General features: G+C 41.6%; 3 protein-coding genes across 3 annotated transcripts; all 3 read left to right on the forward strand.

The window, feature by feature from the left end:
* Positions 1–7,530: 7,530 nt before the first annotated feature.
* On the forward strand, positions 7,531–8,277 carry LOC145973797 (uncharacterized). Its single transcript, XM_083103370.1, has one exon. It carries the CDS (start codon positions 7,531–7,533, stop codon positions 8,275–8,277), a length of 747 nt encoding a protein of 248 aa, XP_082959496.1.
* Positions 8,278–8,282: 5 nt separating this feature from the next.
* LOC145973798 (uncharacterized) lies at positions 8,283–9,540 on the forward strand. Its single transcript, XM_083103371.1, has 2 exons — positions 8,283–8,805; positions 8,987–9,540. Exons 1-2 carry the CDS (start codon positions 8,283–8,285, stop codon positions 9,538–9,540), a joined length of 1,077 nt encoding a protein of 358 aa, XP_082959497.1.
* A 277-nt stretch (positions 9,541–9,817) lies between these two features.
* On the forward strand, positions 9,818–10,630 carry LOC145973799 (uncharacterized). The gene has a single exon (XM_083103372.1). The coding sequence runs from the start codon at positions 9,818–9,820 to the stop codon at positions 10,628–10,630; it is 813 nt and encodes a 270-aa protein (XP_082959498.1).
* The last annotated feature ends 5,309 nt before the right edge of the window (positions 10,631–15,939 follow it).

Consider the following 15,939-nt stretch of genomic DNA (forward strand, 5'->3'; position numbering starts at 1 on the left):
TTGGAGTGTAGACAAGATCCAGGCCTCAGTCCGGTCGATTTGAAGGAATCAGCGTATCCCACTACTGCCACCAAATTTTTGTTGTCACGTTCTGGTAACTTCGATTAGTTGGTTCTGTGAGACAGAATCTTCCAACAGTTTTACGAGTTCGACAGAACGTCTTAGTTATGGGTTCTTCTTGCGATTAAGGGGGTAAAACCCCAGGATAATTAACTGCTTTGAGTTGGATTTTCTTCGCTGATGATGATTAAAGAAGTATACTCTTGTTTAAAATTTGAATTCTTTATTCTGAATTGACTTGATCTAGCGTTTTACAGTGCGAGTAAGAATCTGAGTGAGTCTAAGTCTAGAGTGAATCTACGAGAATGCCCGCTCTTCCGTTGTTGGAAGTGTTTTTATACACTTTTGAAATTGAGTGGTAGGGGTAATTTATGACAGAGTTTTAAGAACAAAATCCTTGGCTTATTCTATGAAAGGGATTTTTGCGAACTTCTTGGGTGGTCTTTAAGAGAAAGTTTTCTAGGAATACGTATTAACTGATTTTCTGAATGCATTGCTTGCAAAGTCGTGTCCTACATACATTATAGTAGTTATAATAAATTACGATAAATGACCTTTTTCAAAGATTTACAATAATTGGTTATTTAAAATATTGGTCATTTATCATGATTTTTACATAAATAGATTCTCCTTAATCTTTTAGACATATTTTACATTATTTTATATAGTTTGTATAATAAAAGGAGTTCATATTTAAAAGGATTTCCTTATATCGGTCCTTGTCTTTCCCAAGTATTACATATAAGTCTATCTCGCTCGTATAGATGATTCATATGTCTCTCTCTCAGATTCGCATTTTATTATAGGTGACATATAAGTGTGTCTCTCTTAGTTTCATGTTAGTTTGTGTTTGTAGTTTATTGGATGGAAGATAGTGAGAAAAGAAAAATTTCTGCTGGATCTAGGGGTCGCCGGACGTGACACTGGAAAGTGTGTTTATATTTCTTTTGTTTACATTTACTCTTTAAGTAAACGCGTAGTCGAGGGAGGGGCTCCGTTCCTCTTTCTACACCCCCAAAAAAGACTAACCTAACTCAACCTGTGTCCGATGAATGAAATATATCTCGCTTCACATGGTTTATATAGTTTTATATAAGTTTGCAACTTTCTATGCGAAGCCAAATATATCACACACTTCAGACACGAGTTGGGTTAGATTATATATTCCGGAAGTGGAGCTTTCCCATAGGGGGGGCGGAACCCATGGTATTTACATATGTCCTCTCCATGGTGTGCCACCTTGTCGTGGTGGAGGGGCTCCCATTCTCCTCGGAGAAAGGGTCTAAGAGCACACCATTGCACTCCCTCGCTTCCCGCCTGTTGGCGGGAGCGGGAAGAGGTTTTCTGTGGCCTTGGGCGTATGGCCCATCACGGATAGGGGATGGCATACCCTGACTTCAAATGCCCGGTCCACCGAGTGCCGTTAAGGGCGGGAGAACGCCCTGACTCATTTCTTATTACTCTCTCTCTTTCTATTCTTTCTTCTTCTGATCCCTTCAACCTTACCCTTCTTCCCTTCTAATTCCTGGGCTATGGATGAAAGGTGTGTGTATAGCGGGTGCTCCCGCTGGGGATGAGGGTGCCGAACAATGGGTGCTCCTGCTGTGAGGCGTCCCTCAGTGGGGAAGAATGGGTGTGGGTCGGGACCTCGCCCGAGGGACTGGTTCGGGTGACTTAGTCACCCAGCCGGGCCAGAGGCGAGACCACCTCGACTAATGACACCCATGGGGTATGTGTGTGTGTGTGTGTGTGTGTGTGAGTGTGTGGGCATGGGTGAGGGTGTGTGGATGGGTGTGTGCGTCGTGCACATGAGAGGGTGCGTGCGGGATAGAGCCGTTTGAACTGCTACGTGGCAGACGCCAAAGGGCGTAATAGATGTTGATGTTGGATGAGGGAGCCGGCGTCGGTTGGGGCGCCATGGTCACGTCTTTAAAGGCGGATGAACGCCCGTTGAGTCGGGGCGGGGGCTATCGTGTACGGTCCTTAAGCCATGTTGCTTCAATGGAATGTCGGTGAACTCATCCAGCATCTCGGGCGGTCAGGCGTGATGGGGGCCCCGGGTAGGTCAAGGATCATCATGACGTGGATGCGGCATGGTGGGAAAGAGGGTTGTGCCTCACTCTCCGGAAACTCGGAGGCACATTTGCTTCGAGTCACGGTTGCCGTCGAGTGGCGCGGTGATGTCAGGTAACGGGTTGCTACCTCGTAGAACCCCGAGGCTGACATCGCCAGCAACAGGAGTCTGCATACCTCCTCGTATAAAAAGGCGGATGCAGGGATACGGGTAGGGGGCGACATTAGGAGGACGGACTGCTACCTCGTAGAGTCCTGAATCTGATATGCGTCAAACAGGGGTGCGCCTTCCCCCCAGGTTTGAAGAATCCGGAGGCGTTCGGGGTCGCTGGTGTATCTGCAATGAGATCACCACGACAAGTCTCCCCTACCAGAGGGGTCCGGGTAGGAAACTCACCTTTGCGGCGAAAGCGGGAGGTGAACTGAGGGGCGGTGTCTCACCCTCCGGAAAACCGGAGACACACTTATCTCGAGTCACGGTTGCCGTCGAGTGGCGCGGTGATGTTAAGTGACGGGTCGTTGACCCCGAGGTTGACATCGCCAGCAACAGGAGTCTGCATTCCTCCTCGTATAAAAAGGCGGATGCAGGGACACGGGTAGGTGGCGACATTGGGGGAACGGAATTGCACCTCTATCTGTAGGATTAACTCTACTTATAGAGTCCCGAACCCGGGATGCGTCAATAGAGGGTGCGCCTCCCCTCTTGTTAAAAGAACTCGAAAGCGTACGGTGCTGATGGTGTATCTGCATGAAGATCACCACAGCCTATATCTCCCCTTCGCTAGGGGCTCGGGTAGGAGACCCTCCTTTGCGACGAAAGCGGAAGGAGAGGTGAGGGGTGGTGCATCACCCTCCGGAAATCCGGATGCACGCTTAATTCGAGTCACGGATGCCGTCGAGTGGCGCGGTCATATTAGGTGACGGGTGTAAACCCTGAGGCTAATATGGCCAGCAACAGGAGTCTGCATTCCTCCTCGTATAAAAAGGCGGATGCAGGGACACGGGTAGGTGGCGACATTAGGGGGACGGAATTGCACCTCTATTTGTAGGAGTAACTCTACTTATAGAGTCCTGAACCCGGGATGCGTCAATAGAGGATGCGCCTCCCCTCTTGTTAAAAGAATTCGGAAGCGTACGGTGCTGATGGTGTGTCTGCATGAAGATCACCACAGCTTATATCTTCCCTTTGCTAAGGGCTCGGGTAGGAGACCCTCCTTTGCGGCGAAAGCGGAAGGAGAGATGAGGGGTGGTGCATCACCCTCCGGAAATCCGGATGCACGCTTAATTCGAGTCTCGGTTGCTGTCGAGTGGCGCGGTCATATCAGGTGACAGGTCTACTGACCTAGAGGCTGATATGGCCAGCAACAGGAGTCTGCATTCCTCCTCGTATAAAAAGGCGGATGCAGGGACACGGGTAGGTGGCGGATTAGGACGACGGACTTAGTCCCGACTCTGATATCCGACCAACAGGGGTACGCCTTCCCCCTCGTATAAAAACGCGGAAGCGATCGGGGCCCTTGGTGTATTGGCATGTAATCACCAAGAGCAACTTCTCCCCTTCGATAGGGGTCCGGGTAGGTTTGGCGGTGCTCCAAGGGGTAAGGGTGATAGACGCACTCCTGCTGATCGTCCGACCTGCGGACTCGAGAATATTCGTCCAACGGGCGGCGCTGCTTCCCTCTCGCCGGGGAAGGGTCCCTCCTGGCGGGTGTATTCACAGCCGGGGGGGGACAGCAGCGGGTGGGGGCCCCTCCCAACAGGAGTGTCCGTCGAGTAGGGAGTCCTCCTCCTCCCTTCTTTAAGACACAACGGAGAGAGGCTAGCGGCGCATGACTCCTTTCGGAGGTCTTCCAGTGATGAGGGAGTCCTCTGTGCCAACAAGTGTTGAAAGAGCCCTGGCGAGAGGGCTAAGAAGGAAGGGCCCCAGACTAAGCGGGGCTAGCGGGTCCCTTAGTGAATTAGGGACTCTATTTTTCCTCTCCGAGGTGGACCACCTTGTCGTGGTGGAGAGGCTTAGGCTGCCTCGGGTCTCCGGGCCCATCGGGCCCCCACTTCGACGCTTTCGCGTCGGGGGGGCGCGGGGGCCCGGGGCGGCTGACTAAGAGTCCACATTGCACTTCCCTCCCCGGAAGGGGAGGAAGGGGGGTTCCGCTCCCTCCGGGCGCCTTGGCCCATAGCGGATAGGGGAAGGAAAACCCTGATTTCAAACCCGGCTTGAAGGGTGCCGTGACGGGTGGGATAACACCCTGACCCCTCACTTTCTTCCTTAGGTGTTCCTCCTTTCCCTAGATATCCTGTCTACATTTCTCTATTCCTTCCCCACCCCTCCTTTATTTCCTACCTCATACCCCTCCTTCCCTGGTATGTGTGTATTGATATGTCGTATGAATGAGGATGGTGATCCTTAAAATCACCCCAGAGAGGCGCACTCTGGTTAAAAAACGCACAAACAATATGGAAAATGGAGCCAAAAGAGAAGATCATTACCACCCCAGCCGGGTCGGATACGGCAGGGGTTGGCGAGATGCGCAATGTCGTCCCAGTTGCGCGCCCGTCATTATCCGACGATGGGCAACGCGCGGTGTACGTGGCGGGCACCGCGCCGGATACGGCTACCGTCACCACATTTCCTGAGGAAGAGAGCACTGTAATTAATGTTACGGAATGCTCACCAATGGAACACTCAGTTCCGACAACGGTAGAACCACTAGCTCGACCACGCCAAGGCACTAGTGATACATTAATTATGACTCCCAGTCCTGAAACAACTATGGAGATCCCTTCTTTAGAAGCCCCAATAAGCTGGGTCAATATTGAGGAGGAGGAGAAGACACTTACAGAGAATCCCAAACCTCCAATTGAAACGGAAATGGAAGTCGAGGACGCACCCACCCGTACTGCGACTAAGCGCAAGAAAGAGCGCAATTTCAAATCGGATTCACTGGATGAAAGCGCATCGGATACGACTAAGGGTCCCAGACTTCGTGCTCGTCCACTTAGGCAGCGGACCCCGATCTCGGCTCTAGATAATGCCGACACAATGAGTAAAGACTGTGAAGTCCTAACTGGCTCCAATCCAGATAGTGCCCCATCTGGCACAGATAGAGAGGATAGACGGGGTAAGGTCGGCCGATCACGCCGAAAAGCAAAAGCTGTGGACCCCATAATCGCGGAACAGGAGATCCTTAAGAAGACCGGAATTGCTCCCGAACATATCGATGAAGAGCTCCTTAGGGCTATGATAGCCGCTGATGTGTGTGCCCAAGCATTGGAATATATTTCCAACATTGAGCTCATACGTACTAAGTGTGGACGAATTTAGGGCGGTCTGAGCGGAGAGCTCCGCAAGTGTACACATGGGCTTGGAGAGCTTGTGCGTGAGCTCCAATATAAAGCGGAGGCCGTGGGAGATCCTAGTTCTCTTAAAGCCAAAATAGAAGAGCTATTAGAGGATGCTAAGAAAAGTAAAAAAGACAGGGACAAGGAAGATGAAAGAAGGAAAAGAGAAAGCAGTGAATTCCAAGAGATTATCGCAGATCTAAAAAGGGAAAATAAAGAAATTAGGAAAGAAAATAGGGAGATGAAAGCAGAGCTACAGAAGGAAATGCAAGTTATTCGTGCAAGCATAGACAGAGAAAATCGTCGTAACGACACACCGGAAAAGAAAGAGATAAAAGAGAGAAAGAGAGTATCCTTCGAAAAGGAGAAGGTTGGATCTCCCACAACACCTAGGTCGCAAAGAAAGTTGACAGTTAAGGGAGCGACTCAAACCTCCAGTAAAGAGGATTCTCCTTCTGAGAGCACGTTAGCATTTCAGCGACTTGAAGATGATCTCCAAAATGCGTATAGAATGACTGGCGGAGATGACTGGCCTAAGTTCGGAGAGTCCTGGTCTCCTCCTATGAATAAAAAGCGGAAGCTAAACGAAGGAGCCGATTGGAGTATAAATCCTTCAATACAAAGTAGACTGACATATACATCAGATCGAGAGAATATACCTCCTGCGAATATGACGTCTGGAAACATGCCACCCATTAGACATGATGTATTTCCCTTGGAAGGGGTACTCAGCACGAGTCGGGGGATCCCAACAATGGTTTTCACTGGCAATGGAAATGCAGCAACGACTGCTGGATCACGGCCGGAAATCCGATTAAAAGAAAACGTGCAATTGGTGCCTCCCCGCGATACTCATGTGGAGCAAAGGTTATCTTATGCTAGTATATTAAAAAAGAACAATACACATAATTACAGACTAACCGCACAACTACCGCAAGATCAGGTACAAGAAAGACAAGAATGGTTCACCGTCGGAAGAGATGGTAAGCCTATTCGGCAGAAGGATTGAAAAATGTCTAGACGGCAAAGTTTCAAAAATTTGATCAAGAGAGAAAAAAAGCGAATCCCTTCAACAGCTGCCATCAGTATCAAAGGTAGCAGTGCTGAATTTTCGTATGCGGATGCCCTCAAACGAGCACGTGAGAATATTTCATTAAAAGACTTAGATATCCAAAATCCCAAGATCAGGAAAGGAATAAGTGGATCCACGATAATCGAGATCTCCGGTCCTGAAAATATTAAAAAGGCTGATCTTCTAGCCGCGGAGATGAGTAAAATGCTCACAGGAGTGGCGAAAGTTTTCCGCCCCAATATAAAAGGAGAAATAAAGCTAATCGGACTGGACGAATCAATCTCTGCCGACGAAGTTCGAGAGGCGATAGCCCTTGAAGGATCCTGTAAATCAACTGAAATTACAGTTGGACAGATAGGACGAAACAGATCTGGTGATGGTATCGTTTGGGCCAAATGTCCCAAGACTGCTGCACTGACATTGGCTGAAAAAAAGAAAATACAGATCGGCTGGTCACGAGTATCAATTGAATTACTCCCGAATCGACCAATTCAATGCCATAAATGTTGGGGTCTTGGCCATGTACGGTCCAAATGTAAATCTAATAAAGATTATACTGGACGATGTTTTTGCTGTGGCGAATCCGGTCACACAGCAGGCATATGTAAAAATAAAGTAAAATGTATGATTTGTGCAGAAAGACGTCTGCCGGATAACCACCGCATGGGAACGGAGTTATGCAAAGCGGCAAAGATTCCCCCATCACCTCGCACAAGCTCCGAAACTAACGTAGATAATACTCCTCCTAAGGACACTATCAGCAGTCCGCCTTCTGACGCCGCACAGTTATGTAGCCCTCCTTCTGTAACATCTAGGCCTGAAAATATTACCGAGACACCCTCGGTGAAGGTACAAGGATCGTCTGCGCGGAGGGCCGACGAACAGATGGAAGTCGCTGAGCTGGAGTGAATACCTTTGTGTTCTTACATATTTATACAGGGGTACTTACAAATCTAGCTTACGACCTAATATATGTACATATTTACATGATAAATTTCTTGCAAATAAACCTGAATAACTGCAAGGCTGCGCAAGATCTCATACTGCAGATGGAAAAGGAATATCACCTAGATATGGTATTAATTACGGAACCATATAGAGTTCCAGAGGACCCAATGTGGTCCTCTAACAAAAATGATACGGCTTGCATATACCGAAATATGAATGGTCATATGAATACAAGTATTAGAAAGAAACAAGGCCGCTTCTCAATCTCTGTACAATGGAGAGACTTCGTTGTAATATGCTGCTATATCTCGCCGAATGTTGATGAAACCATATTCGAGGAATTCCTGGACGAATTAGACGATAATGTAATGGATGCCCAAGGATATAACATCATTCTTGGAGGTGACTTTAATTCAAAGTCCACGTTATGGGGTTGTCCCCATACTAATTCACGGGGCGATCGCCTGGAAAGGTGGTGTGCAAGCAGAGATTTAATTATCGTCAATGTCGGCAATCAGCCCACTTGTATGAGACCGCAAGGCTCGTCGATAGTGGACTTGACGTGGTGCAATCCAAGTATTAAATCCCGAATTGTTAACTGGGGAGTCATGGAGCTAGAATCGCTCTCTGATATCCGCTTTCAGATCAAATTAGACGAGAACTCTCGAATGTCTCACCGCAAAAAGAAATATATTCGGTGGGCGTATAAGAAAATGGATATCGACCGCTTCAGAGAAGCTCTGATTTGGCGTTGTATTAATCACACCCACGAGAAGAAAATATAGACAAAATGGCCATATGGACTCAAGAAGCGATTGCAGATGCATGCAACTATAGCATGCCTGTGGTAGGCCCTGTACGCAAAGAGAGTACGTACTGGTGGAATCAAAACATCGCAGAGTTACGAAAAAATTGTAATCTAGCTAGAAGACGATGGCAAAAAGAAAAGCGGAAAAGACAGATTAATACTAATACTATATTAGAAAGAGAAGAAGAATATAGAATAATTAAAAAAGAACTATGTACAGAAATAAAAAGGGCTAAAGCTAAAGCCTGGGATGAGCTTATCCAATCGATCGATAAAGACCCCTGGGGTCTTCTATACCGGATAGTTCTAAAAAAGTTAAGACGAAGTAGTCCCAGCTTTAGTGAAACTCTTTCACTGGAAGTCCTTGAACATATAGTTTGTAAACTGTTTCCGCAGGATCCTCACTGTGAAGACGGAATACCCGAAGATGACATAGATGTACCTTGGCTCGAAGAGTACAATATTAGTATTGAAGAGCTAAATAACATTTTGAGAAAGAATGTAGGTACTAATAAAGCCCCAGGCATCGATGGGATAAAGTCCATTTTTCTCAAAAGAATTCCGTCAGAATTCTTAAAAGAATTAGTACATGTGTACAATAAATGTCTTAGAAATGGCATCTTCCCACGATGTGGAAAAGATCCCTTAACTAATACTAATCCCCAAAAGGGAATCTAATTCCCCAGAGATTAAAGCTAGACCTATATGCTTACTAAGCGAGTTAGGCAAAACGCTGGAGCGTGTAATCGAAGGTAGAATACAGGACTGGATGGAAAACCATCCGGAATCGCAACTCGCAGTAAACCAATTCGGCTTTCGTAAGCACACCTCAACGTGTGATGCGTTACTGATTGTGCAGGAAATTGTCGTGGATGCAAGAAAGAACGGAGAGATCGTTGTAGGTTTAAGTTTAGATGTCACAAACGCGTTCAACTCCATACGATGGAGTAACATCAGGAACGTGCTAAAAGAAAAACGATTCCCGCAGTATTTGCAAAAAATTATCAGCAACTACCTGTCATGCAGGGAAATAGAGTATCCCACTATCGAGGGCACTACTGTCAAAAAGAGTGTCACTGCGGGGGTTCCACAGGGATCGGTCCTCGGACCTGTAGAACATAACATACGACCATGTACTGAGAACTCCTCTCGAAGACGATACTTTTGTGCTTGGCTATGCCGACGATACTCTCGTAATGGCAAAAGCGACAACAATGGAGATGGCTATCGCCAAAACTAACTTGCAAGTAAGTAAGGTTATTAGTAGAATTAAAGCTTTAGGGCTGCAGATCGCAGCTAATAAAACCGGCGTAATAGTTTTCAATACTAAAGCTAAAGAAAGTATATACAATATGTACAATAAATCTTACAGTATATATATAGACCGCGAAATTGTCGCTATAGAACCCTCTATCAAGTACCTTGGGTTGATATTAGACAAAGACTGGTCCTTCATCGACCATTTTAATTATATAGAGGGCAAAATTTCTCGGGTGAGTCGCGCCCTCGGCGCACTCATGCCCAATTTACGCGGCCCTAGAGAAAGGAAGCATAGATTATACGCTCAAGTAATAGGATCTATTATGAATTATGAAGCTCCAATATGGAGCGAATCTACAGTTAATAGGAAAATTAGAGACAAACTACGTCGCGTACAACGCGTAGTCGCAATTCGAGTTATAGCCGGCTATCGGACAATATCCGCCGATGCTTCTCTTTTGTTGGCAAGGATCGTTCCGGCCGACATCCACGCGGCATATTTTCGTAGGGTGTTTCTGCGCGTCCACGACCTTAAACAGCAGAAATTATGGAATAAATTGGAAGAGAGGGAGATAAAGAGAGAAGAGGAGATATTACTAAGAAGGCAATGGAAATTGCTTCTCCAACGCCGAGACGTAGCTGGGGCACGTACGTGCCGAGCCATAGAACCAATTCTGGATCAATGGATGGAGAGGACGCATGGGGAATTAACATTCCATGCGACTCAGCTTGTAACCGGACACGGCTGCTTCCAATCATATCTTTATCGTATTGGAAGAGCCGTGACAGCCAGGTGTATCTTCTGCGAGCAAGAGGATGACTCCCCGGATCACACCCTTCAGCGTTGTGTGAATTGGAACGAGCAAAGGGAGCTTTTGTACAGCTCTATCGGTCAAGACTTATCGATCGACACTGTGTTCCGGCAGATTTTAGAGTCCGAAGAAAAATGGGACGCATTTACGACATTCGCGGAGACAGTCATGCTCGCCAAAGAAGAGGAGGAGCGCGCCCGCGAGCGCTGGATAGTAGAAGATAGTGCCGAGGATGAAACTGACACAGACACAAATTAAATACAGAGACTTAATCCCAATTATGACAACTTACCTGAAATTGATACAGGAAGTAGGAGGTCCACGATACATCATACACACATACACACACGCACACATATATACCATACACACATATACACATATATACAATATATATACATACACACAAAACACGTTACACCTGGACATAACACACTCACAGGGGAGGGTATATGGAGGGTGGAGGGTCGGAGTAGGAGAGGGTAGGGGGGTAGGGAATCTGGGGTAGGGTATGGGGGGAAGGGATTCACACACATCACACACATCACACACATCTCACATCACACATCATACATCATCCATACACATACTCCTACACACACCGGCTGGACCACTGCGGAACCTAGATAATGCAATTATCTGAAATAGGTAACGATCCCTTGAACAGACAGTTTAACTGACTGGAGATATCTTAAGGCAGAATCATACACACACACACACCCCTTACACACACACAGATACACACATTTACATTTACACATACACACCTCACACAAACAAATAAACATCGCTCATACACACACACACACATATACACACACATACATGCTGGAGGATACCCTGAAAGTAGAGATACCCGGAAAGGACGGGGCCTAACGGCCACATGGCATAGGCTCCCAGGCGGGTAATGCGTAAGCGGGTACCGCCCGGGAATCAAGCCTTCCAGGAGGAGCGTAAAGAGAGGGTTTTTTTAGTGGGTAGGGGCCGCTAAATAGGCCGAGTCCCACACTACCTCGGTCTACGGGGACCGAGGTGTGCGTAAAAAGCATTTTTCCCCTCTCTCGTCACAAAAAAAAAAAAATGATATCCACATATGTACTTTGCAAAACGAAGGAAGTTATATACAAACACTTATTAAAAATTTAGGTAAAATAAAAAGTACAATTTTTATACTTTATTAAATTAAATATTTATCTTATAGATCGTGTAAGGAATATCCTAAAAAAATTACCTTTTTAAAAGAAGGTAAAAAAAAGAAGTCATCCCAGTAATAAAAAATTATTGTAAAATCCTATTTTACAAAAAATTATTTTACTAAAAAATTGTGCAAAATAGTTGTCTACAAAAATTAGTGATATATTTAAATAGAAAATTGCGTCGAAAATAAAAGTATGCGATTTTATTTTACCTTGATCAACATGTGTGTGTCGGATGTGATGATTGACTGCCGACAAATAGTTAGATGAAGGAAAGTTATTATCTTTATATTTCTGTCGAAAGTTATTAGATATTTGTCGTAAAAGAGTCAGAACCGATTTCTTACAACGATCGTGAACAGTTGACTCATGTAACTCGTATATACTAATGTGCATTCGTATTAATTCGTTACGACAAAATTTATCACATTGAATTTGAAAAATTGTTATATAAGAGAAAAACTTATGCAATTTTTAATAGAAATAATTTCATTGAAAAAAATTATTGTACAAAACAATTGATTTAATTTCTTATAAGAAAATATTAAAATTCAAAAATTAAAAATTAATAAAAAATTAAAATTTAAAAAAAATTTAATTATTAAGAAAACTTGACGCTGTTAAACAATATATTATTAAGAAACACGGTAGTATCTTGGTGAATTTGACAGCGTCGAGTTTTTTTAATAATTAAATTTTTTTTTAATTTTAATTTTTCATTAATTTTTAATTTTTGATATTTTTAAATAAATTTTTAAATTTTAATATTTCCTTATAAGAAATTAAATCAATTGTTTTGTACAATAATTTTTTTCAATGAAATTATTTCTATTAAAAATTGCATAAGTTTTTCTTTTATATAACAATTTTTCAAATTCAATGTGATAAATTTTGTCGTACCGAATCAATACGAATGCACATTAATATATACGAGCTACATGAGTCAACTGTTCACGATCGTTGTAAGAAATCGGTTCTGACTCTTTTACGACAAATATCTAATAACTTTCGATAGAAATATAAAGATAATAACTTTTCCTTCATCTAGCTATTTGTCGGCAGTCAATCATCACATCCGACACACATATGTTGATCAAGGTAAAATAAAATCGCATCCTTTTATTTTCGACGCAATTTTCTATTTAAATATATCACTAATTTTTGTAGACAACTATTTTGCACATTTTTTTTTTAATACAATTTTTTAGTAAAATAATTTTTTGTAAAATAGGTTTTTACAATAATTTTTTATTACTGGGATGACGACTTCTTTTTTTACCTTTTTTTGAAAAGGTATTTTTTTAGGATATCATTCATTTTTGTAGACAATTAAGAAACTATTTTGCACATCAACTTTGTTTAATATAAAATTTTTGTAGTTTAAATAATACTATGTTTTGTATAATAATATTTCACCTCCAAGGGGTGGTTTTTAAAAATTATTATTATATGGTAAATTATTGTTTTTATAATTTCACCTAACGGCACAGATTTTATATTTTTGTGGTATACCGTTTTTAAAATATTAGATTTCACCCTCAAGAGGTAATTTTTAAAAATTTTTATTATACGGTACGGTAAATTAGTCTTTCTATAAGTCTTATTTAACGGCACAGGTTTTATATTTTTATGGTACACCGTTTCTAAAATATTATATTTCACCCCCAAGGGATGATTTTAAAAAATTTTTATTATACGATAAATTAGTCTTTCTACAAGTCTTATTTAACGGAGCAGGTTTAATATTTTTATAGCACACCGTTTCTAAAATATTAAATTTCACCCCCAAGGGATGGTTTTTAAAAATTATTATTATAGGGTAAATTAATCTTTCTACAAGTCTTATTTAACGACACAGGTTTTATATCTTTATGGTAAACCGTTTCTAAAATATTAGATTTCACCCCCAAGGGGTGGTTTTTAAAAATTATTATTATATGGTAAATTAATCTTTTTAAATTAATCTTTTTATAAGTTTTACCTAATGGCGTAGGTTTAATATTTTTATGGTACACCGTTTTTAAAATATTATATTTCACCCCCAAGGGATGGTTTTTAAAAATTATTATATGGTAAATTAATCTTTTTACTTTTTATAAGTTTTACCTAATGGCGTAGGTTTAACCGTTTTTAAAATATTACATTTCACCCCCAAAGGGTGGTTTTTAAAAATTATTATTATATGGTAAATTTTTATAAGTTTTACCTAACGACGCAGGTTTTATATTTTTGTGGTTCTGAATATTAGCATTAGACCGACGTCATAAGACTACAGCGCCTCTTTCGTTAACGTGCGAACCGTACAAGAAAAGTATGTTATATATAGTAGCCGCGACGCACAGTGGATCGAACTACGTAAAAATGCGGACATAAGCTCAAAAAAATTTTTTTTTATATCCAGTTTTTAATTGCAAATTTGATTACTTCAAATATCATAGAAATAGTATATAATCCTCATTTTGAAATATATTGTTACAATCGGTGCGTAAAATGACTTGGAACATTACGAGTTTGACGATTCTGTGTTTCCATCAATTTAGTTGTCTACTTTCAAGGCAGTATAGTTTTTTCTACTTACTATATTAACATACTAATTTTTATACATCAAATGGACTTTCTTTTACTTGAAAAAAGTCCATATTCGAATCAAAAAATAATATAATTTAAGGTTTGATAACCAATTTTATTATGTTTCGAAGAAAATTCCGATAACTAAATTATAAAATAACTTTTAAAAAAAATCTTATAATATCTTAAACTTTGACTTGTCAGATTTGATTAAAGGGGTGTTCTACTTTGTGAAATGACATGTTTTAGCTGCTCCTATCTGCTACCTTGAGAGATATATTGCAAAAAGAGAGAGGGGACCTCGAGAAAATCTCAACGTGTACATGTCTTGCATTGTTAATATTAATAAGTGCCACTGAAAATATTAAAAATTATTTAACAATATTGTCATTGTAGATTTATTAATTAATTATTTTTTTAAATGTAATATTTACGGTTATTTAACGTTAGTATTGATAGAACATTTTGAATCAATGCGTAACCAAAGTGAAATCGGGAAAACAGCGAACATCGCACTTGTAAAGATAAAATGTAATAGTTAAAGTGGAATAATTATGCAAGCATAATCATGAAGTGTGTACCTTATCAATAAATAATTGTTGTATGCAATATTGTATTAAACAACAATTTTTAACAACAATAAGCGCTGCTACCGCCGGGATTAGTATTAACCAATATGCACCACGAGGAAGTTCCACGGTCGGATTTTGCATATCTTGTGTGTGTGTGTGTGTGTGTGTGTGTGTGCGCGCGCGCGCATACGCGTGCGCGTGTTATTGTGTTTCTGTGTCACAGCAGAGATAAGGACCCCACGGTTCGTCACTCCCGTAGTATTTAAGGGGCTATTCTACTGTGACGGCTCAAAAAATAAGCTATTTTTAATAATTTTTTTTTTTGAAAACTTGCATGTATCGGTACAAACTTTTTTTTCGCTTAAAGGTACACTCTTAGAGAATAGAAACAATTTTTTTTGTTGCATATAAATGTATATTTATTTAACAATTTATAATCGTGTAAAGGCATGAAAAAAAAAGTATGTTGCTGGCGTTGATGATTTGCGCTCTCCAGGTGATCTGAAACAAAAAATTCAAAAAGGTTCTTAATCTGTATGAGTGTCGCTATCGCCCGAACTAGAATTATTAAAAAATATTAATTTTAACTTATACTTTTGCCCAAATTATGACGAAAAAAAACGTGTTTTTCGAACACTTTTGCAAAAAACGACGCCATTTTGTTATTTTGCAATATAAAATAATAATTCTAGTTCGGGCGATAGCGACACTCATACAGATTAAGAACCTTTTTGAATTTTTTGTTTCAGATCACCTGGAGAGCGCAAATCATCAACGCCAGCAACATACTTTTTTTTTCATGCCTTTACACGATTATAAATTGTTAAATAAATATACATTTATATGCAACAAAAAAAATTGTTTTCTATTCTCTAAGAGTGTACCTTTAAGCGAAAAAAAAGTTTGTACCGATACATGCAACAGTTTTAAAAAAAAAAATTATTAAAAATAGCTTATTTTTTGAGCCGTCACAGTAGAATAGCCCCTTAATGACTCCAAACCCTCTCTGCTGTGGGTGCGTTCATATATTTGTGTGTTTTGTGTTTGGTATGTGTGTATTCTACGTGTTGTGTGTGTTTATACCAACATTTCCAATGTTTCGGGAAACATGTCTTGTTTTTTCTGTTCGCTTTTTTTGGGTCTTAAATTGGAAATTACGGGATCAGATGAAATTAATAGCTGATGTAAAATGTCTTCATTAGTTTTCACTCTATCCATTTTACGTGAATGC

This window comes from Camponotus vicinus, unplaced genomic scaffold (assembly GCF_025532165.1).
Source record: "Camponotus vicinus isolate PSW18456_S1 unplaced genomic scaffold, iyCamVici1.0 SCAF_6, whole genome shotgun sequence".
NCBI lineage: Eukaryota > Metazoa > Arthropoda > Insecta > Hymenoptera > Formicidae > Camponotus > Camponotus vicinus.

What these genes read in the sequence shown, in the direction of transcription:
- LOC145973799 (XM_083103372.1), top strand. Translation starts at nt 9,818, where the DNA reads ATGCCCAATTTACGCGGCCCTAGAGAAAGGAAGCATAGATTATACGCT.
- LOC145973798 (XM_083103371.1), top strand. Translation starts at nt 8,283, where the DNA reads ATGGCCATATGGACTCAAGAAGCGATTGCAGATGCATGCAACTATAGC. An exon ending in CATTTTGAGAAAGAATGTAG is followed by an intron (nt 8,806 to 8,986) that starts GTACTAATAAAG and finishes CTAATTCCCCAG; the next exon opens with AGATTAAAGCTAGACCTATA.
- LOC145973797 (XM_083103370.1), top strand. Translation starts at nt 7,531, where the DNA reads ATGATAAATTTCTTGCAAATAAACCTGAATAACTGCAAGGCTGCGCAA.